At 42.2% G+C, this 22,212-nt stretch overlaps 1 protein-coding gene across 2 annotated transcripts in view; it reads left to right on the top strand.

Annotated features, from left to right (window-relative positions):
* Positions 1-22,212, top strand: part of Art4 (arginine methyltransferase 4) — a 188,398-nt gene that overhangs the window by 107,956 nt on the left and 58,230 nt on the right. For both annotated transcript variants that reach the window (XM_068393560.1, XM_068393561.1), the window contains exon 9: positions 18,443-18,525. In XM_068393560.1, coding sequence (XP_068249661.1) covers positions 18,443-18,525 — 83 coding nt within the window. The remainder of the gene's footprint in view (positions 1-18,442; positions 18,526-22,212) is intronic.

Genomic DNA, 22,212 nt, shown 5'->3' with positions numbered 1-22,212 from the left:
CGTTTTACCGTATATAATTTCTCAACTTCTCAAATTACATTCATAATGAACATTAAATCAGGTGCAATATGTTTCATAGTTTTTTTTTCTCTCTCTCTCTCTCTCTCTCTCTCTCTCTCTCTCTCTCTCTCTCTCTCTCTCTCTCTCTCTCTCTCTCTCTCTCTCTCTCTCTCTCTCTCTCTCTCTCTGTAATAAATTTTTGTTTCGTTCATGCACCAAACTACAGTATTTAAATTTTTAGTTCCTTGTAAATCTTCCTGTTTCTGATATGTAGTTCATTTTGAAATAAAGATCATAATTTCTTATCAGAAACTTATTTTTTTCTACATTTTGATACCATTACAAAGATCACAGTTCACATCTTGCTGTTTTGTATCTCTTCGTTTGTCTGGTCTAAGTTAAACAGTGCTTACATTTCAATTAGTAGATTAGGTACTGCATATGAAGATACAAAATTAGATATACAAATACAAAAAAATACAGGTGAAAAATGAAAAAACTTCTTTTATCAGTACAAATAAAAAAATAATAAACAATCATTACAGCTGGCATAACTAGTGCTTGGTTGTGGTTCGTCAACGTCGTCAGCTGAGGGAGCTCGTGGGGTTGCCGGAGGTGTCTTTTTCAAGAACATCGTTAGTTTCGTCTGCACTGGTTTGTTTCTTCTTTTCCTCGTATATTAACCGATACGGACGAAAAACTTCATATGCCAGTCGTTCAATCCTTAAAAATCGTTCGATGTTTGGGTCCATCGCTTCAAGTTGTGCAAGCAGTTTATGAAGCTGCGATAAACATTCTGATAAACCCCTTAGTGGTGAATGTCCATTTTGGCTCATCCTCTATGTCCTCGCCATCTCTTATTCTTCCGTGACCTTTTCTTTTTCTAATTCTATTAATTCTTCATTTGTAAGTTCTCCCGATCCCTTTTCTAGTAATTCCTCGACATCTTCGACATCACACTGTAAGGAAAGGTCTGTTGCCAATTTCACAATTTTGTCTCGCATTACCTCAAGTTCTTTTTCACTTTCAAACCCAGCAAAATCATTGACTTAACGTTTTACGCAATGTTTCCACATGCCGTTCATACATTTTTCTGTCACAGCCTCCCAGGCAGCATCAATGTTTTTTATACATTTAAGAATATCATATTGTTTCCAAAACTCACTTAGTGTTAGTCCATGGTTGGTATCCATGGCAAAGGTGATTCGGAGGGAATTAGCCTTGAATGCAGCAATTGAGCCTTGGTCCATTGGCTGAATTAATAGAGTTGTGTTTGGAGGCAAAAAAAACTTTCACATCGGAATGGATAGCGGTAAGGTGAAGCGGATGTCCAGGCGCATTATCCAGCAGCAGCAAAATCTTAATGGAATTCCGTTATCAGAACAATTCTGACGCACTTGAGAATAAAACAATTTATAAACCAGTCTTCGAATAATACCTGTGTCATCCATGCCTTATGGTTCCAGCGGTAAAAGACTAGCAAAGTATGCTTGCTCACATTCTTGAGCTCCTGAGGATTTTCTGAATGATGAATTAAGAAAAGGCTTCAGCTTGAACCCCGCGATGTTTCCGCCAAGCAGAAGCGTAAGCCTATCCTTGAAAGCTTTAAATCCTGCCATGCTTTTCTCTTCTTTGTGGATATAAGTGCGTGCTGGCATTAGCTTCCAAAATAAACCTGTTTCATCAACATTGAATATCTGCTCTGCCACATAACCTTCATTCTTGATTATTTCGTCAAGATCGTCGACGAACTTGCGCGCTCCTTCCTCGTCTGCAGTTGCTGCTTCTCCCATCACCCTCACATTATACAGATGAAACCTTTTCTTGAATCTCTGGAACCAACCAATACTTGCCACAAATGTTTGATGGTAGTCTTCTCCTGCACGTTCTCTCAAAGTCTGAAATAAACTTATAGCTTTAGTCTGTATGGTAAAAAGGCTCATTGGTGTCTGTCTTTGAGTTTGGTCTTCTATCCATATGTGTAATAATTTTTCCATTTCATGGATAGGTCCGGTCTGTTGCTTCGTAATGACAGTAGGAAGCATGGGTGCTGAACCTTTCACAGCTTCACGAATCCTCTCTTTATCCTTAAGAATAGTCAATACAGGAGAACATAGACAATTTCCTCTTGACGGACATTGATGAAATTTTTCAATTAAAATTTGTAAGAAATCAGGAATCCCAATGGCAGCCTCACTGGTTATCTGCATGAGCATGGACAATTGGAGACTCAAATTGCCTCTGGCCGGAATTATGACGTCACCAGACATAAGTACTTTTCTTGTATTTACGGGAAGTATTGTACTCATGACAACTGATACATATCACTGAAATACTTGATATCGCTACTCAAAGTTTCAATAATGGGAACTACCAATATAATCGGTAATGAATCGAAAAAAAATCACTCGATTTCCCAAATCGCCAGATGTATGGCGTATCACGTGACGTAAACCCAACAAAGAATGACATGCGAAATATGTAAAAGCCTTTTCTGTTTTTCTTGCAAAAAAGTAAGCGAAAATACTTACTTGCCTAGTAAAAATATTTTGTTAATGGGATTACAGGTACTAATGATAATCAATAGCCTATTGAAAAGAAATCGCTCAATTTGCCCGATTGCGATCCGCCAGAAATATGACGTCACCGGACACTTAATATGTACTCGATAGATATTTAAACTTTAATTTATTTTTCATTCAAAATGGATACTTTATACAGTAATACCTCGGTAGTCGAACGACTCTAAATTTGAAGAAATCGGTATTCGACCAAAAAAATCGAGTAAATTTTTGCTGCGGTGTTTGACCAAAAAATCGGAACTCGGACACAGCCGAACGCGTGGCCGAGTGAGATGAGTGGCCATCTCGGCTACTCTCTCCCGGTCAGGTAGCATCATTTCAAGAGAGATCGTCAGTCCTACAACACGTGTTGAGAATTTATTGTGATTTAGTGCGTTTTATTGCCTTTTTTTGCCGATAATAATGGGCCCCAAGAAAGTTAGTGATAAGGGGAAGGATAAGAGGAAAACAGTGAGAACAATGATAGAGTTGAAGAAGGAAATTATTGCGAAATACGAGAATGGTATACGAGTGTCTGATCTACCCTTACAGTATGGCATGGCAAAGTCGACCATTTCGTCCTTTTTGAAAAATAAGGAAGTGATAAAGAAAGCTAATGTTGCACTGTGAGTGACAGCAATTAGTAAGCAAAGGCCACAAGTAATTGAGGAAATGGAAAAGTTGCTCCTTATATTTATTAAAGAAAAGCAGTTGGCCGGGGAAAGTATAGGTGAAGCTTTCATTTGCATGAAAGTTCTTCATATTTATGAAGAATTAGTGAAGAAAAGTGCCAGTACTATTGAAAATGATTCGACATTTACTTTAAAAGCAAGTAGTGGCTGGTTTGAGAAATTCCGGAACAGAACTGATATTCACCGTGTGACTAGGCATGGGGAGGCAGCCAGTTCGGATCAGGCGGCAGCTGAAAAATATGTTGGCGAATTCAATCGATACATTAAGGTACAAAATTTTAACCTGCAGCAAGTCTTCAATTGCGATGAGACCGGGTTATTTTGGAAGAAAATGCCGGCTAATACCTATATTACCAAGGACGAGACAAAGATGCCAGGTCACAAGCCAATGAAAGATAGACTGACGTTGCTGCCGTGCGCCAATGCTAGTGGCGATTGTGAGATTAAACCCTTGTTAGCGTATCATTCGGACAACCCCCGGGTCTTCAAAAGAAACAATATCTTGAAAAGTGCACTATCAGTTATGTGGCGCGCTAGCACTAAATCTTGGGTCACAAGACAATTCTTTAGTGAGTGGATCAACTAAGTGTTTGCCCCCAGGTTAGGCATACCTGACTGAAAAGAACTTGCCATTGAACTGTCTTCTGGTGATGGACAATGCTCATGCACACCCTCCAGGTCTAGAGGGAGACTTAAAAGAAGAGTACAGTTTTATCAAGATTAAATTCCTGCTCCCCAATACTACTCCCATACTCCACCCATAGACGAACAGGTCATTTCAAACTTTAAAAAACCGTATACCAAGGCTCTTTTCTGAAAGTGTTTTGAGGTGACTAGTGATACACAGTTGACCTTAAAGGAATTCTGGAAGGATCACTTCAGCATCCTCAACTGTGTGAACATGATTGACCAAGCTTGGCGTGGTGTGACCTATAGGACATTGAACTCTGTCTGGCGAAAGCCAATTCTTTAGTGAGTGGATCAACTAAGTGTTTGCCCCCAGGTTAGGCATACCTGACTGAAAAGAACTTGCCATTGAACTGTCTTCTGGTGATGGACAATGCTCATGCACACCCTCCAGGTCTAGAGGGAGACTTAAAAGAAGAGTACAGTTTTATCAAGATTAAATTCCTGCTCCCCAATACTACTCCCATACTCCACCCATAGACGAACAGGTCATTTCAAACTTTAAAAAACCGTATACCAAGGCTCTTTTCTGAAAGTGTTTTGAGGTGACTAGTGATACACAGTTGACCTTAAAGGAATTCTGGAAGGATCACTTCAGCATCCTCAACTGTGTGAACATGATTGACCAAGCTTGGCGTGGTGTGACCTATAGGACATTGAACTCTGTCTGGCGAAAGCTTTGGCCATCATGTGTAATAGAGAGGGAATTTGAGGGTTTCCAATCAGAAGCTGGTTCAAGCACTGCTACTGTTATTTCTGAGGACACTGTAGCCGTTGATGAAATTGTTGGCATATGCAGCAGGATTTGATTGGGGAGCTGGAATCCTCAGAAGATGAGGATGTAAGAGAGGAGGTTTCGAGTTCAGTGATAAATGACATGTGTCCGAAGTGGGGAGAGTTGCAGGCTTTTGTGAAAAATTATCACCCAGAAACAGCAGTAGCAAACCGGGCAGTGAACATCTTTAATGATAATATTATGTCTCACTTTAGAAGAATAGTGCAGAAGAGAAAGCAGCTGCTGACAATTGACATGTTTTTCATAAAAGAAAAGAGAGCTGCTACATCCCAGCCTGATTCCCCTTCAAAGAAGAGAGACAAGAGAAAAAACCCCTGAAGGAGATTTGACCGACCTTTTACTGGAGAGGGAAAAAACCCCTGAAGGAGAACTACCCAGCCACTTCATGGAGGGGGACTCTCCGTCCAAGCAGTAACCTCCCCTCCCCCCCCCATCCTCTCCACATCCTTTCCTGTATGCCATCGAACTGCTGCTCGAAGGTACAGTAAATGGTTTAAAATTGTTTTATAGGGTTTTCCGACCAATTTCATACACATTTCGATAATTATTGTTATTTAGGTACACGTTTTATTAATATTTTGGGCATTTTGGAATGCGTAGGAATGTATAAAAATAAATGCCATTATTTCTTGTGGGAAAAAAGGTTTCGGTACTCGAACAAATCGGTGGTTGAACACTGATCCCGAACGAATTATGGTCGAGTACCGAGGTATCACCGTATTACCAATAAAAGAAAACAATAGCCTACCAAGTAAAACTATATTTTGTTCCAACACGGAGTACTTACCTCAAACTACTTTCTTAGGAGTATCTGGGATCGCCTCCCATCCGACCAGAATTTTGTGTAGTTTACCCTACTCCTGTTTTCTATGCGGGGTAATCTCTGGGGGAGTGATACGCACTCAGAGACGACCCGGGGTCAGAGAACATGCTTGCTCAGGTCTCGATCTCCAGTAAGTTTTTGGTCGCGTCGCGGTTAACATCCCGACGCTCTCTCTTAACCCAGTGCGATCCTTTGTGTCTCACGCGGTCCCCACGTGGTCTTTGTGTTCTTCCCTATCCTTTTCTCTCTGTGTTCCTGTGTCTCGCGGTGTCTTACTAGTGCGTTATGGAGCATCCCCATCGTTGCCCTGGGCCTATGGCCGGCAAATCGTGTGGCGCTTTCCCCTCTAAGCCCTAAGTTGACCCGCACTCGTGTTCTTCGTGTAGGGGCAGTGTGTGTTCCCCTACAGCCACGTGTCCAGAGTGCGAGTCCTGAAACGAGGTGCAGTGGGTGTGATACGGCACCAAGAAGAAGAAAAAGGCCTCTCGACGTTCTCCTAGGAAGCCCAACGTCTCTTCGCCCGACGTCCCGTCGGACAGAGTTTCTCTGCCGTCTTCCCCTACCTAGTGTGGGGGTCGAGGTAAGTCTGTTGCGGGGAAGCGGTCTGTGGTCCTTCCCCAGGAGTCTGATTTACCTGACAGTGGTATTGTGTCTTCGATCCAGGCAAGTGGGGGGCCTGAGGGAGGGGCGGGTGTGTGTTTGGGGAACGGAGCCCTGGTGAAAGCAGGTCCCATCTCATCGGACAATCCTATGTGGGGTAAAACTGCTGCAGTCTCTTCTCCCGCCTCTTGGGCAGGTTTTTCAGGTGCGTCAGCAGCCGAGGGTGCCGCTGAGAAGGAGGACTCGCCACCGTCAGACACCCTCGTGTGGGCGCCTCCGAAGACGCCCTTCAGATCTCCCCTGAGAATGGAAGAGGAGTTTGAGACCTGGTTCCCCAGCGAGGAGCTCCCCTGCTCCCCTCCAATGCCTTCAGCTACGTTCCTGGCCGTCTTCCTGGAGCCTTCGTCGCCGACCGAACACCATGTGGAACCACCAGGAACAAGGCGCGACTCAGGCCCTTCAGCGAGGTCCTACAGGTCTTCGGGCTCCTCGATCGAGGCCTACTCCTACTCATCGAAAGACGGAGCCCCGAGGGACCATAGGAGACGGCGAGATAGGTCCCGCAGTAGGTGATCTCGCTCACGTTCCCGTTCAAGATCCCGCCACGTGAGTAGGCGTTCTAGATCCCCCAGGAGGAAGTTTAGGAGAAGCTTTTCGCCGGAGGAAGAATGGGTGCGGGTCTCCATCCCCCGTAGCCAACTCCTGGGGGCTGCAGCAGTCCCGGGCACCTCGGGATGGCTCCCTAGGTCCCGCTCACCGGTAGGTTTTGTCTCCAGCAGCAAGTATGACCGACGGAGGGACTCATCTCATCAGGCACCAAGGGACAGGCATAAGTCCGCGAAGGTTCCGACTCCATCCGCCCAGCGGAGAGAGTCGCCCCTTTGGTCTGGCAGCTGCGTCCCGGCCTCAAGATCTACGATGCATCATCCAGAGCGAGAGAAACTCCTTTCCTCGATGGGCAAGCCCGCAGACCCCTGGTCCGCCGGAAGAAAAGATAAATCCAGGACGGAGGCCTCCGTTCCAGTGGCGATGCCCGTCCTACTTCCCGAAGCGAGGAGACTGGACCACTCCAGGAAGATGCCTCCTCCATGTACGACTCCCCCCGTCGGAGGTCCTCCGTCACGAGAACTGAAGCGCCCAACGGAGAATGTAGAGGACGGGGCGGAAGGTTCGCCAGCGGAAGTTTCAGCATACAGGAGGGTGATAGGCCTCATCAGGCGTCACCATAGGCTGGACGAACCTGAGCCCTCTACTGACGAAGTCAGGCTCTCGAGCCTCAGTAGGCTGGTGGATGCGCCTGTACAACAGAGGCCCTCGCTAACCCTTCCCTTGGCTAAGGATGTGAAGCTTGGTTTGGCGCACGTTAACAAGATTGTGGCCAACCATGCGGAAGCTCCCAAGAGCCAGATCGCCTCTAGACTTCTCCAGGGCCTGAAGACACAGCCGGTTCTACCTCCTGGAAGGACACCGCGCGGGGCCCTGTGCGGTGGAACCAGCAGTCGCCATCTTGGGACAAGGAGCAGGAGAGGAGAGGGCTACCACTGCCCCGGTTTGTTTCTCCCCGGCGGAGACTTCCATGATGGAGGAACTGGCCAAGGACTTGGCTCACGTGTCATCGTGGCTGGATTGGTGGGCCTCCACGCTGGTAGGGTTCCAGTCCTCGCACAACCTCACAATCCCGGAGAATCAGGCCTTGCTGAAGGAGCTGATTAGCTCGGGAGGTAAGGCCCTAAAGTTCCTTTCCTATCAATCCATAGCACAGGCTGCCAACTGGATACTGAGGAAAAGGGACACTGTGTTCAGCAAACTAGTAAGGTGGCTCCCTGACAGAGAAGCGAGGTCCCTGAGGAGCCTTCCACTGTGGGACGACTCGGTGTTCCCCCTCAAGGCTGTGGAAGAGACGGTGGAGAGGGTTAGGAAACTAAAGGATGCGGGAGAACCCAGACCCCCTCCAGCGAGAAGACCCGCCCTTAGAAGGACACCCTCCGACGTCCCTCTCCCCCCTCACCCCTCACCTAACCAGCCCAGGAGAGACGCCCCTACTACATCCTGGCAGCAACCTTCGCAGCCCTCCCGTAGAGGAACGTCGGCTGCGCAGTCAGCCTTCAGGCCCTGCTATTCGGCCGCCAGGAGAGTTTGGTTGGGCCGCGCTTCTCGAAGGAGATAAGGAGAGAGGCCCCCTACTCCTGCCGAAGCCTCAGGTGGGGGGATGCCTCAAACATTCTTGGCAAGCATGGCGAGACCACGCATCGGACCCGTGGACCGTGGCAGTCCTGAAAGAAGGGTACAGGTTGCCCTTCCTGGTGGACTCCACACCTCTGATACCAGATCTACAGGCGAAATGGTTGGCACCGAAACACCCCTTGAGAAGGACGGCCCTACAAGAAGAGGTTTCTGCAATGTTGGCGAAAGGGGCAATGGAGCCAGTCAAGAACCCAGGACCAGGGTTCTACAGCAGACTCTTCCTGGTGGAGAAAGCGACAGGGGGCTAGAGACCAGTCATAGACCTCTCAGCCCTCAACAGGTTCGTGTGCAAGACCGACTTCAAGATGGACACTCCGAAGTCGGTCCTAGCAGCCTTGAGGGAAGGAGACTTCATGATGTCCATAGACCTCAAGGACGCATACTTCTAGATCCCTGTCCACCCCTCCAGCAGGAAGTACCTAAGGGTAAAATGGGGTACCCAAACGGTGCAGTTGAAGACCCTCTGCTTCGGTCTGTCCACAGCCCCTCAGGTCTTCATAACAGTCTCAGCCTGGGCACACGAACAGGGTATCCGCCTGATTCGGTACCTGGACGACTGGTTGTTGCTTTCAGCCTCAGGGGAAGTACTGAGGGAACAAGGCGCGAAGCTCCTGCAGTTCTGCAATGTCCTGGGTATCACCATCAACCTGGTGAAGTCCCAACTGATACCCTCCACCAGGATGACCTACCTTGGGATGGTCCTAGACTCCCGGTTGGCGAGAGCTTTCCCTTCCGCGGAGAGACTGGACAACTTGGACCAGATCCTACGGCCCTTCCTGTCGGATCAGCCCAGGAGAGCCAGGGACTGGCAGAGGCTGATAGGCCACCTCGTGTCATTAGAGAAGCTAGTCCCACAGGGGAGACTCAAACTCAGGGGAGTACAATGGAACCTGAAGGAGGCCTGGAACCAGAGAGACTCCCCGCACAAGGGGGTCCCGATGTCCCCGGAGACGAAGGAGGTCCTCGAGTGGTGGCACGACAGATCGAACACCCTCAAGGGGATGCCCTTCGCAGCCGACCCTCCAGAGATGCTCCTGTTCACAGACGCATCCAAGGAGGGTTGGGGTGCTCATCTCCTCGACAGCACAGCGAGAGGAAGGTGGGTAGCCGAAGAGAAGAACCTGCACATCAACGTACTGGAAATGATGGCACTGCCTAGAGTTCATTCAGAGGCTCCGGGGAGACACCGTGGCACTGATGTGCGACAACGCCACGGTGGTGGCCTACATAAAGAAGCAAAGAGGGCTAATATCGAAGGAGTTGTGCGACCTCACGGAGTTCCTGGAATGGGCCAAAATGGAGCAGATCAAGATCTCGGCCAGATTCATTCCAGGGAAGAGAAACGTCCTGGCCGACGGCCTCGGCAGGATGGGTCAAGTGGTAGGGTCTGAGTGGTCCTTGCACCCAGAAGTGGCCAAGACTGATTCAGAAGTGGGGCTCGCCAGTGATAGACCTCTTCGCCACGAGACTGAACGCACAACTCCCTGTGTTTTGTTCTCCTGTGCTAGATCTGGGGGCGCCATTCAAGGACGCCTTCCAGCACCCTTGGGACAACCTCAACGTTTACACCTCTCTCCCTTTGGAATGCTCAGGCAAGTCCTCAACAGGGTGAGGCGAGCGGACAACCTGTGGATGACTTTGGTAGTGACCTGGTGGCCGGAGAGAGAGTGGTTCGCAGATCTAAAGGAACTGGCGCGCCTTCCACCTTGGCCCCTTCCGGACAGACCAGACCTTCTCCGGCAACCACACTTTCAAAGGTTCCACGAAAACCCTCGGTCCCTCTGCCTTCACACGTGGAGGTTATCGAGCGTCTCCTGAGGAAGGAAGGGTATTCGGCGAAGACGACAAAAAGGCTGTCAGGGTACCTGAGACGGTCGTCAGCCGCTGTGTACCAGGCAAAATGGGCTACCTTCACAAAGTGGTGCATCGCGAAGAACATCAAGCCGTTGAAAGCCTCCATCTCGGAGATAGCTGACTTCCTAGTCTATCTCAGGGATGAGGTAAATATGGCCATCCCAGTCATTAAAGGAGTCCGAGCCGCCCTAGGACAAGTCTTCCTCCTGAAGGGCATCGACCTGGGTTCCTCCAGACACATCTCGATGCTCATCAAGAGCTTCGAGCAATCGTGCCCCCTCAGGCAGTTAGGGTGCCCCAGTGGGACATGGCTAGAGTCCTGAAGATGCTGTCAGAACCTCCCTTCAAACCCCTAAAGGATATCTTGGACAAGGAGCTCACCCTCAAGACAGTATTTCTGTTAGCGCTGGCATCAGCAAAACAGGTAGGGGAGCTTCATGGACTTTCATACGAGGTGTCACACTCGAAGGGCTGGCGTGAAGCTACCTTCAGGTTCGTACCATCCTTCGTGGCCAAGACCCAGAACCCAGCAGTCTGGAACCCCAAGTTTGAAGGAGTCTCAGTGTCGGCAATCCCACGTTCAGATAACCTGAGGGACTTGCGGCTGTGCCCTGTCAAAGCAGTACGGAAGTACTTGGAGAGGACAGCCAGACTTCGACCCGAAATCAAGAGTCTGTTTGTTTCTTCAGGATTAGTAAAGAAACCAATCTCCAAAAATACGATCTCCTCCTGGCTACGGCAGGTGATCATGAGAGCCTACAGTAGTGTAGGGATTCCTCTTCCGGGTAAGCCTAGACCCCACGACATCAGAGGGGTTAGTACTTCGTTGGCCTTTGAGAAGAACATGGCAGTCAGCCAAATCCTGAGGGCAGGTACTTGGGCTAGTCAGTCAACCTTCACAGCTCACCACTTAAAGGCGTGTTCGAGGAGGTTCTCTCTCGGTCCCGTCATTTCAGCGCTTCAAAAGATTTAAAGGTGTATCCCCAGGGAAACCACGGACAGTAAGTCCAAGAGACACAGGTTCCTTACCCCTCTCTGTTCCCTAACTACCTTCCATGAAATGTCCCTGAAATCCTTTAACTTCCATGGGATACTTCGTCAGTGAATGAATACGTCTCCAAGGATTTTTACAGAGGTGAGTTACTTAGACACTAAGATAGTTTTTTGGGTAGTTTTCCCTATTTCTCGTGTTTTCTCTTGGAGGGTCAGCAGAACCTAGTCTCCTATCTAGGTTCCCTTTTTCTCTCCTCATCACGGTCTCTGGGTCCTGTGGGACACTCCCACCTCCTAAGGTATAAGTCTCCTAAGAAAGTAGTTTGAGGTAAGTACTCCATGTTGGAACAAATCACAAATTTTAAGTAATTTGTATTTTTCCTAACAGTACTTACCTCGAACTACTTTCGGGTTATGGCCCGCCCATCCTACCCCGAGTGCCTTACAGGACTTAGTAGAAACCTATCTGTCAAAACTTACTGGAGATCGAGACCTGAGCAAGCATGCTCTCTGACCCCGGGTCGTCTCTGAGCGCGTATCACTCCGCCAGAGATTACCCCGCATAGAAAACGGGAGTAGAGTAAACTACACAAAATTCTGGTCGGATGGGAGGAGATCTCAGATACTCCTAAGAAAGTAGTTCGAGGTAAGTACTGTTAGGAAAAATACAAATTACTTAAAATTTGTGATATTAATGGAAATACTAATATCAATCTGTATGCTACAGAAAGGAAATCACTCGATTTTCCCAATCGCTCTCCAGCACATATATAATGTCACCAGACATATGATATGACTCGACAGATATTGAAACTTTTCTTAATGTTTTTTTATTCAAAATGGATACTGTATATTATCAATAAAAGAAAATACTAACTTACCTAGAGAAATTGGTTTATTTAAAAAAAAAAAAATAGATTATTTCCATGAAAATATATGTCTTATTAATATACCATTTCTGACAGTTTAGTGACGTCTTCACTGTGAAAAAATTGTCGTAAAGTCGAACGGTCATTAGTCGCATAGGTCGTAAGTCGAGCAATACCTGTATAGCTGTAATTTTTTACCACAGTAAATGGATATACACTGTACTGTACAGAGAGCCAAGACCGGCTGTGTGGAGAGATAGATAGTGGCGTAAAGCACTCCCAGTGTAAAGGAGCGGGGGCTATTTGAAATCACCGCTCAATGTTAATTTTATTGCAATTATGAGAATTTTTATTTGACAGGTATTGCGTTGTTCCTATGCGCAAAAAACTGGAGCCGTGAAGCAAGAACCTGCTATCGCTATAAACGAGGGGTGACTGTAATACAATGAATGTTCTATCAGACGCCCTAAATCACCAGGGACACGAATTAGGATCAGTAACTCTTGCTTGTTTCCCTATCAAAGAACCCATTTGTCGCTTGGTTGATCCAGAACATCCAGTTCTAGGGATTTCGGCAGCATTTAAGTCACCTTCCACACGTAAATCACCTTTAGATATCTTAATCTTTCTGCCCACTTACTTGGTTTACTGATAACTCAGTAGTGTGGATAATTTTGGTTTCAAGTTACCTTGATGGCTCCCAGGTCCCATACGCCAATGGTATTCAGACTTGCCACTAGCTAGATCTTGCTGAATAGTTCCGACTTTTCCCCTTCGGAGGGTCAACCAGGTCTCAGGAGTAGCTTCAGAATGTCTTCCCTCTCCAGGAACCTAAGCCCTTTTGCGAGGTCACTTGATTCCTCAGGTCTCTCAAGCCTGTCCTCCTGTAATCTTGACTGGGCATCACACAGGACTTAACCTGATAGACTAATCTCGAACCTCAACCTCTGCATTATGATGGGCATACCGCATGACATTTGTTATGTCACAAGTCATCCTTAATTGAGGAAAGCTTTCCTCTCTCTGATTCGGCAGTTTGTGTCCAAGAGCCAGCTTCTAGTCCGGCACAACTCTAATTCCACGTCCTCCATCTCATCTTTACAAGCAGGGGGCAGGATGACTGTCTCCTTTTTCCTATGAGGACACAGAGACAGTAATTCATAATTCTAATCATCCTTTACATTCAGATCTTCCCGGACAGTTCCATCCTGTTCGTAATTCTAGGCATGCAGTAATTCTAATAGTCAGGCCTTCTCTATCATGAGGCTCAATACTACACAGTATTCTAGAAGTTTTATTTCAACTGTGACTAAGTTGTGAAATGATCTTCCTAATCGGGTAGTTGAATCAGTAGAACTTCAAAGGTTCAAACTTGCAGCAAAGGTTTTTATGTTGAAGAGACTGACATAAGTCTTTTTATGTTTTATATATGAAATATCTTTTTTGATGTTACTGTTTTAAGATATTTTATTTTAATTGTTCATTATCTCACATCGTTTATTTTTTTCCTTATGTCCTTCCCTCACTGGGCTATTTTTCCCGGTTGGAGCCCATGGGCTTATAGCATCTTTCTTCTCCAACTAAGTTTGCAGCTTAGCTATTACAGTTATAATAATGATAATAATAATAATAATAATAGCGATATCAGGTTCCCTTTCGAAGTACAAAATACTTCATCATGCCGTAAAGGTACAGTAGGGTCCCGAATTACACGTGTTCTAATTACGCGATTCCTCAATTACGCGATCGATAGTTTTTAAAAATTAATTTTCCTGTATTTGCGAGGAGCATTCTAAATCCGCGAGTCAAGCACTGCGAAGCGTAGGAAATCTATTGTTTTCTTAATTGTATTGGGGAGGGGTGATGGTTCCCCGATGTCTGAGAAGGGGGGGGGGGGGGAATGTGAGAGAAAGATTTCTGTTCAAACATTTTAAGACTAGTTTTGGATGAAAAATGTTAAGGTTTGCCCATCTGTTGTGTGAACTTGTCGCTAGGCCTAGCCTAACTGTCCAACACCTATATGTATAATATTCCATATTTGTACTAATTAATTTTTATACTTACGTTGTGATTATGGTGAAAAATCCTTATTCATTAAACTTTAAATTAAAAACCATCAAAATAAAGACTATTTTATATCATGCTACTGCCAAACATGTCACCACAACCAAACCCATTACTTTGTTTAGTACGTTCCATCGCCGATCATAACGAACTCGCTAACCAATTTTAACATCTGTCTATAGGTTAACTTTTGCGGCAAAAGATATCTTACCAGGTACTATGTAATAATAATGTTATAATTAATGTTTTATTTATCCTTAGAAAATCAAAATATATGAAATATGGGCAATTTTGTTTCGTGTTGTTTTTTTTTTCTTAAAAAAACGCCTTCTTAAAAGGAAAACGTTTTTTTTTTTACGTTTCATCGTCGATCATAAACGCATTTACTCCTGAAAGTGATATTGAAGAGCTTTTACTAAAGATGTTATTATAAATAAAGATTATAAATAGGTGGTAAAATATCTATAATTAAAGTGTAGCAGCATCAAGAAATGTTGGGGTTCGCCCTTTACATAAGAATGTACTGTACATTGGATTAGACAGAACGTAGAAAAAATCAATTAGGGAAAAATCGGTATTCGATATCCTCTTCATCAGCATCGTCATTCGTCAATCGGGCTTTTTATTTTTTTTATTCTCAGTCGCTAACTAGTTATCGCACTGCCAAGATCTGCACACATTCCGATAATTCACATTTGAAGGTTTTCTGGGAGAGGATGGATAGAGAAAATACCGAACTATATAAAATGTTTTTTTAACCTGTTAAGCGTCACCCACGTGATAAACCGTTCACCACGATCTACTCGGTACCGCCTTCAACTGTATATTCCGTTCATGACTTTAATTGCCTTTTACAAGCCGTCAGTCTCGTGATGTTACTTTACTCGTATAGTAAGTATAGGATCACCACTTGGCAACACTCAGCATATGGGGACTGTGAATAGAAACTTATATGATGTCTGGCAACTATTTTTCTGAAGGTAGCTTGATGTTACAAAACTCTGGTTTGAACTGGTTTCCTATCAGTGCGCTCGGGCGTTCATGCATAAGTGGTTATTTGTTGTTCCTTTTGTAATGAAAGGTCTAAAGAGGAAGGTTATTTCTTTAGATGAAATAAATGATATTCTTGTTGTGGAATTTGATAATGATAACCTGTTTGATAATGAGAGCACTAGTTCTGAATCCTCCAGTGATGAGTATATTGAAGAAACAGTTTTCTTTCGATGTCGAAAGCGAAAATGACTTCTCATTACCGAATGACTGGACAACGAAATTTCACAAAACTATAAAGGGAAAGGAAACGCCGAGAGAGAGAGAGAGAGAGAGAGAGAGAGAGAGAGAGAGAGAGAGAGAGAGAGAGAGAGAGAGAGAATAAAGTGGATAAATAATGTACAAATGTATGACGAACATATTTGAAAACTATACAGGAAACGATATGAAGAGAGAGAGAGAGAGAGAGAGAGAGAGACCTATCCCTTTCCTTTTGTTGCTTATCCAGGCGTAAGATTTACGATTGAAGATAAAAAGAACCCATTAGAATATTTAGTATTATGTAGCCATTTGAAATTAAATAATAGTAGTATTAATTGTTTTTTTACTCAACCATTTAATTTATATCCCTACTTTTAACTATAATTACGAATTATAAGCATAAAGAAATTATATTAACTTTGAAAAATTATCATTAGTGAAATGACCGCTCAGGGCAAAAAAAGCGTGATTATCGTACAGCAGCCTATTGCACACTTGCGCCTAGTGGCCGTGTTTACGTGTGGGAGTGTCATCATGGATATACAGTACTATACTGTAATTTTTAACTATTGCTAGATACGTACTGTATCAAACCTTGAAAACCCTTTTTTGTTTTTTGTATCTATAGGAAATAATTCTACATCATTCGGAAAATACTGAAAACAGTAAGCTATGCATAGTACAGTAGTAAATACTACAGTCATAGAAAATTATCAAAACTTTAACAACTTTTTATTGTTTTATTTATCCATAAAAGAAATTTTGTACAGTATTTTATAAGAAAAAATCTATAAGAAGGATTTCTTACAGTATTGTTAAGATAAAAGCTACAGTATATATATATATATATATATATATATATATATATATATATGTTTTATATATATATATATAATATATACATACATACATACACACACACAGTGTATATACAGTATATATATAGCTAGAAAGCTAGAAATGGAGTGAAAAAAAAATTGACGGGTAGGTTGCTGTTTGCCGCCATGATGTGTTTCGAAATATACGAATTTCCAATTACACGAGGCCTTTCATCGACCAAATTCTCGCATAATTCGGGACCCTACTGTATAGGTGGAGATATCCAAGAATATTACTTCTTACTTATGCACTTTGTCATACTGATCCTATGTGATTCTGGTAGTACCATCCCAGTTCGAGTGCATGAAGCCAGGGATATCTTAAATACCCTAACATTCATGAAAAACCTGACAGTGCTACTTAGTCCAGAAGGTTGGAGTATCCTTCCCACTCTCTAGATGAGGGGAAGGATTGATGAAATGTATGCAACCCATTTCTCATATTGACCATATATGGTGTAAGGATATAGGTTCTTCGGAGACTATTTAGGAAGTTAATGAAAGTCATCACTTTTGCTCTTCTCCACGGCCAATGTGCATTGACATTTACCTGGATAGTAAACCAGCCAAATTGACTTTAGGAACTTCCTTCATCCTAAGGATGAGTCACCTATTAAAGGTCAGAGCTTTGTATTACGTGTAGAAACAAATTAAAAATTTCTAGAGTTATTTTCTTTTCCACACAAATCTAAGACTTTGGAGTTGAACTACCCACATCAACATTCCAGCAAGTCTCAGGTGAGAGGAGGCAAGAAGTCTGATGTTTTAAGGAAGCCTTGTAAAACAAAGGGAATTTTGGGATGTAGATAATTGATTGTTCCTGAGACCACTTCACCTCATCCTTTATTATTATTATTATCATTATTATTATTATTATTACTTGCTAAGCTACATCCTTAGTTGGAAAAGCAGAATGCTATAAGCCCAAGGGCCCCAACAGGGAAAATAGCCCAGTGAGGAAAGGAAACAAGGAAAATAAACAGTAACATTAAAATAAATATTTCCTATATAAACTATAAAAACTTTAACAAAACAAGAGGAAGAGAAATTAGATAGAGTAGTGTGCCCAAGTGCACCGTCAAGCAAGAGAACTCTAACCCAAGACATTGGAAGACCATGGTGCAGGGCTATGCCACTACCCAAGACCAGAGAATAATGGTTTGATTTTGGAGCGTCCTCCTCATAGAAGAGCTGCTTACCATAGCTAAAGTCTCTTCTACCCTTAACAAGAGGAAAGTAGCCACTGAACAATTATAGTGCAGTAATAAACCCCTTGGGTAAAGAAGAAGTGTTTGGTAATCTCAATGTTGCCAGGTGTATGAGAACAGAGGAGAATCGGTTAAAAATATGCCTGACTATTAGGTGTATGTGTAGGCAAAGGGATGTGAACACTAACCAGAGAGAAGGATCCAATATAGTACTGTCTGGCCAGTCAAAAGACCATATAACTCTAGCTGTAGTATCTAAAAGGGAGGCTGGTGCCCTGGCCAACCTACTACCAATATTGTGAATTGGAAGATGATGGCAAGTGATGAATGTTTTTGTAATGCAAAACCCCAGTATTATTAGCATATTGACCTTATGGTCAGAATGATTTGCTTCAAATTTCTTCATGACATTAAATAGACACAGAACACTAAGAAAATCAAAATAATCAACTATTGTTTTTATAACTAGTTGGGTGAAGAGGGCCTACCCGCTACCTACTATTACTACTGCAATGAAATATGATTGGCCATTCCATGTATACTAAGTCGTACTCCTTTTAGATGTCAAAGGTTTGTATAGTTAGGGAAAGTACAAATTTCCTCTAAAATTTGTGAAATTCATCAATTTCTATAACACTTGACTACCCTGCTGTTAAGTTTCTATAGAGTGGATGTTCTTGTTATTTATATTTAGTGTCCATGTTCAATGTACATCAATCACCTGTGCCATTTTATTGTAAATAAGTTGCAGAAAAATCTGAAATTATTGTGGTTACCTCACCAGCTTTTAAGTCATGGGACATTTTTTAAATATTCCTTAGTCTGAAAAATTAACTTTACCTTATATGTGTTGAGATTTATGTCATATGTACATCATTCCGTTTATGGTGGTTTGCTAATTTTCGGTGACTGTGTCTTACAGGTGCGGTGCTTATTAGAAAAGCCAATATTCGTTAAAGAAGGTCAGCTAATTACTGGAACAGTTGAGCTTATTGCTAATAGAAGGTAGGTCTGCTATACTGTATTGTTTCTGTTTTGTACTCATATTAATGGCTAAAAGCAGATTATTATGTTAACTTCTATTAGATACTAATATGGAATTTTTAAACCTGTTACTTATAATACACTAACATTGAAGTAGTAAGAAAGACTAGCAACATTATGGATGAAGGAGAAAGGATGGATAGACAAGTAATTAAAAATATACATTAGTAATTAAAGATATCGGTTCATAGCGATGACATAACTGGTGTATTACTCTCGACAGTAAAGAAGTGGGAGATTAGGAAAAGCTATTATTTACCAAGATGAATAATTGTTCTCATTAACCTCCCCTGATGTTCATGTTGCTTTCGTCTCTTGAAGCTTGTGATGTCAATGTTACTCTTTAAAATTAAGAAATCTCTCGTTTTCTTTCCATCCAATATACCCTCTAGTAAAGCAGTGGGATTTATCAGCATTTAGCAACAACAACATGATGCACATATTGTTTCAAAGACTGTTGATACAGTTTCTAGTATTTTGTTTTCTTATCATAGTGAAGTTAGCCCATCAGCACGGAATTTAAAAACTTTTATTATAATTACTCTAATGAAAAAGAGGAACACAGTGAACACATGACAGTTCCCTTAGGGAAAAGAACAGGTAAAATCAAGATTATTATGAAAGGGTCCTTTATTAAAGATCAGTCATGTAGTATATATTAAATTAAAAAAGTTTTCTGCATTTCATCAGTTAAGAATGCAGAGAGCTTGTCCCGATCCATGGGTTCTGACTATAGCCAGAGAAAGTTCCCAATTTCTCAATCTCCATCTTCATTTCTCCAAGGAACCCATCCAAGTTGACTAGAAAGTACAACCAAGGAACTAATATTTTGATTATTGATATCTGGTAGTGTTTTTCATAGAAGTATTAAACCTTTCTTCATGTTGTTTACAACAAATTATCACTTGTCTCTAAAATGTCAGGAGAGTGGAAACCAGTTCATATCTCGGGTTATGAAAGTCTAACAAATTTTCCATTGACCGTTTTCATATACCTAATAGATACTTTTTTCCACCTTGTCCATTTGAATTCAAAGAATTCCTTCACAATGTCAGAGATTTGAAGTTCTATACTTGAGAAACTGTCTGTCATTAGGTCTCAGGGCAGACCCTCATGTGTTCACCAGGATGAGGTCCCAGTTTACATGGGATAAGTATCTTGTGACTTGCATTATATCTGATTTCAGGTTATTTTTTTTTATGTGTCAAAATAGCAGAATCAAAGCGTATAGTGGGTCTGGTGTTTAGCTAAAGAGTTTTGGTTTTATGGTCTGTGTGTAAAATTTCTTCAGTTGTCAATTTAGAAGAATCGTTATTTGAAGATGTTGATACAACTTTTTGAATTTTTCTGTCAGAAAATGGGATTAAATGTTAATACAACTTCCTTTTTCAATTTTTCTGTCAGAAAAGAGGATTAAATTTGACCTTACATGGTAAACATTTCAAAAGATGAAGTCTGGCAGTTCAGATATTGAGAGATTTTGTGGACCATGACATCCTTTGGGGAAATTTGTTCTGCTAAGCACCTTTCAATTTTATCTCAATGTAAATTTAAACCAGATTTTTTAACTACTTGATTCTTTTTGGCAAGACAGATTTGCACCGACTCACAGGGGTTGCCCTTTTAGCTTGGAAAAGATTCCTAATAGGTGATTGGTTGGAGGTATTTTTGTCCAAATACCATCATTGTTTTTAAATAATTATCAAGTAATGTGAATTGAAATTTATTTACTGGCCTAAATTTTGACCTCAGATATAGGTTTTGTCAATAAGTAATGTTGACAAATAAATATAAAGTATTGTGATGGTAAGTGTAAATTTAATAACTACACTCGCCGATTCCAACGACAGAAGCTTGTTTTCGGATATACTCTGCAAAAGTTTGTAATTTTCACGTATTTTAAGAGCAACTGGGATAAATAACTCTAAACATAAAAAAAACATGTTATAAACATTATTTGGATATCAGAATTTACTAAAAACATGGAATCTCTCTCTCTCTCTCTCTCTCTCTCTCTCTCTCTCTCTCTCTCTCTCTCTCTCTCTCTCTCTCTCTCTAAAGAAACAAAAGTCCAAATGTATACCACATAGAAAACAAAGAAAGAAAGTGAGTGTGTGTGTATGTATATATATATGTATGTACTGTATGTATGTATGTATTTCAAGGAGTTAAAAGGATTTTGGATATCTCAGACTTTTTAGTCCATCTGCAGAGGCTCCCTTTGCTTTTGGTAGAGCAATTTAGTTTAAAGTATTTAGAGTTCGTATGATTTTGTCTATCTTATTCTTGAAATCATTTACCTTGTTATTCCTTGTTATTTCTTACTACAGCTGCTAGAAGTTTATTCCAAGTACTTGCTATTTTAGATTGTTGTAATCTGCATTCATTATTCCTTTAAGAATTATGAATGACTCTCAATTAGCTTAATCCTTGCTGATAATAATACCGAGATCTTCCTACTGGTCCACAGTTTCTATTTTATTACCCATCAGTGAGTAATTTGCTTGTGGGTTACTGTAACCTACGTGCATGACTTTTCATTTCCCACAGCTGAATGGCATTTGCCATTTTCTGGACCATTTTCTTAGCTTCATTAGATCCTCTCCTAAGGCTTCTACATCCTTTGAGTTTACAGAATTTATGCCTTGTCTAGTATCGTTGGCAAATTTTGCTATTCTACTTGTTAATCCTAAATCCATGTCGTTAATGTAGATCAGAAATAGCAAAGGGCTTTGGATGTATCCTTGAGGTACTCCACTTTTAACAGCTGCCCACTCTAAAGCTTCTCCATTGATTACAAATCTCTTTTTTCTGTTTGTTAGCCAATTTCGATCCATTTCGCTGGCTCATCAATGATGCCTAGTGCTCTAATTTTGACCATTAGTTTTTTATGAGGAACTTTATCAAAAGCCTTTTGAAAGTATGTACAGTATATAATGTCTATAGGCCTGCTTTTGTCATAAATGCTAATGTGGAAAATTTCCAAAAGATTTGTTACACATGATCTCTTGTCTAAAACCATGTTGGCTGTCTATCAGAAGATTGTTTTTCTCTAGCGTATATGTTCTTCTATTGAATCTGTTATAACTGATTCAAAAATTTGGCAAGGCACAGAAGTTAGACACAGGTCTGTAGTTGCCAGGTTTTTCTTTTGCTGCCTTCTTGTAGATTGGAGGAACATTGCCTAGTTTCCATCCTTGTTGTGCTTTTCTTTCGTAGGTTGTCTTTTGGAACATTTTGTAAAAGTGTGGGGTTATCTCTTCTTCTAGTTCTATAATCTCTATTGGATGAATATCATCTGAACCTGGTGCCTTAGACTTACTGAGTCCTTTTATTTTAATTTTGACATCATCCATGGTAAAGGTATCCTATTCAATGGTTGTGGCCCTTCATATTTGATATTTGGTTTGGGAAGGGTCATTGATTATTCCCTAGTGAATATAGCTGTGAAATATGCATTCATCATTTTGGCTTTTTCCAAATCATTTGTTATAAGATTACCCTCCTAGTCTTATAATGAGCTTGTATTGTTTTTGATTGGTTTCCTACTGTTTACATATGTAAAAAATTCTTTTGGGTTTTCTTTACTAGCTGAAGCCACTCTTTTCTCTTCATTGGTCTTGGCCTTTCTAACTAGTTTATCTACTT

The sequence above is a fragment of the Palaemon carinicauda genome, chromosome 19 (assembly GCF_036898095.1).
Source record: "Palaemon carinicauda isolate YSFRI2023 chromosome 19, ASM3689809v2, whole genome shotgun sequence".
Taxonomy (NCBI): Eukaryota; Metazoa; Arthropoda; class Malacostraca; order Decapoda; family Palaemonidae; genus Palaemon; species Palaemon carinicauda.
Note: the sequence above shows the minus strand (reverse complement) of the source record. Positions and strands in the feature narration are given on the sequence as shown.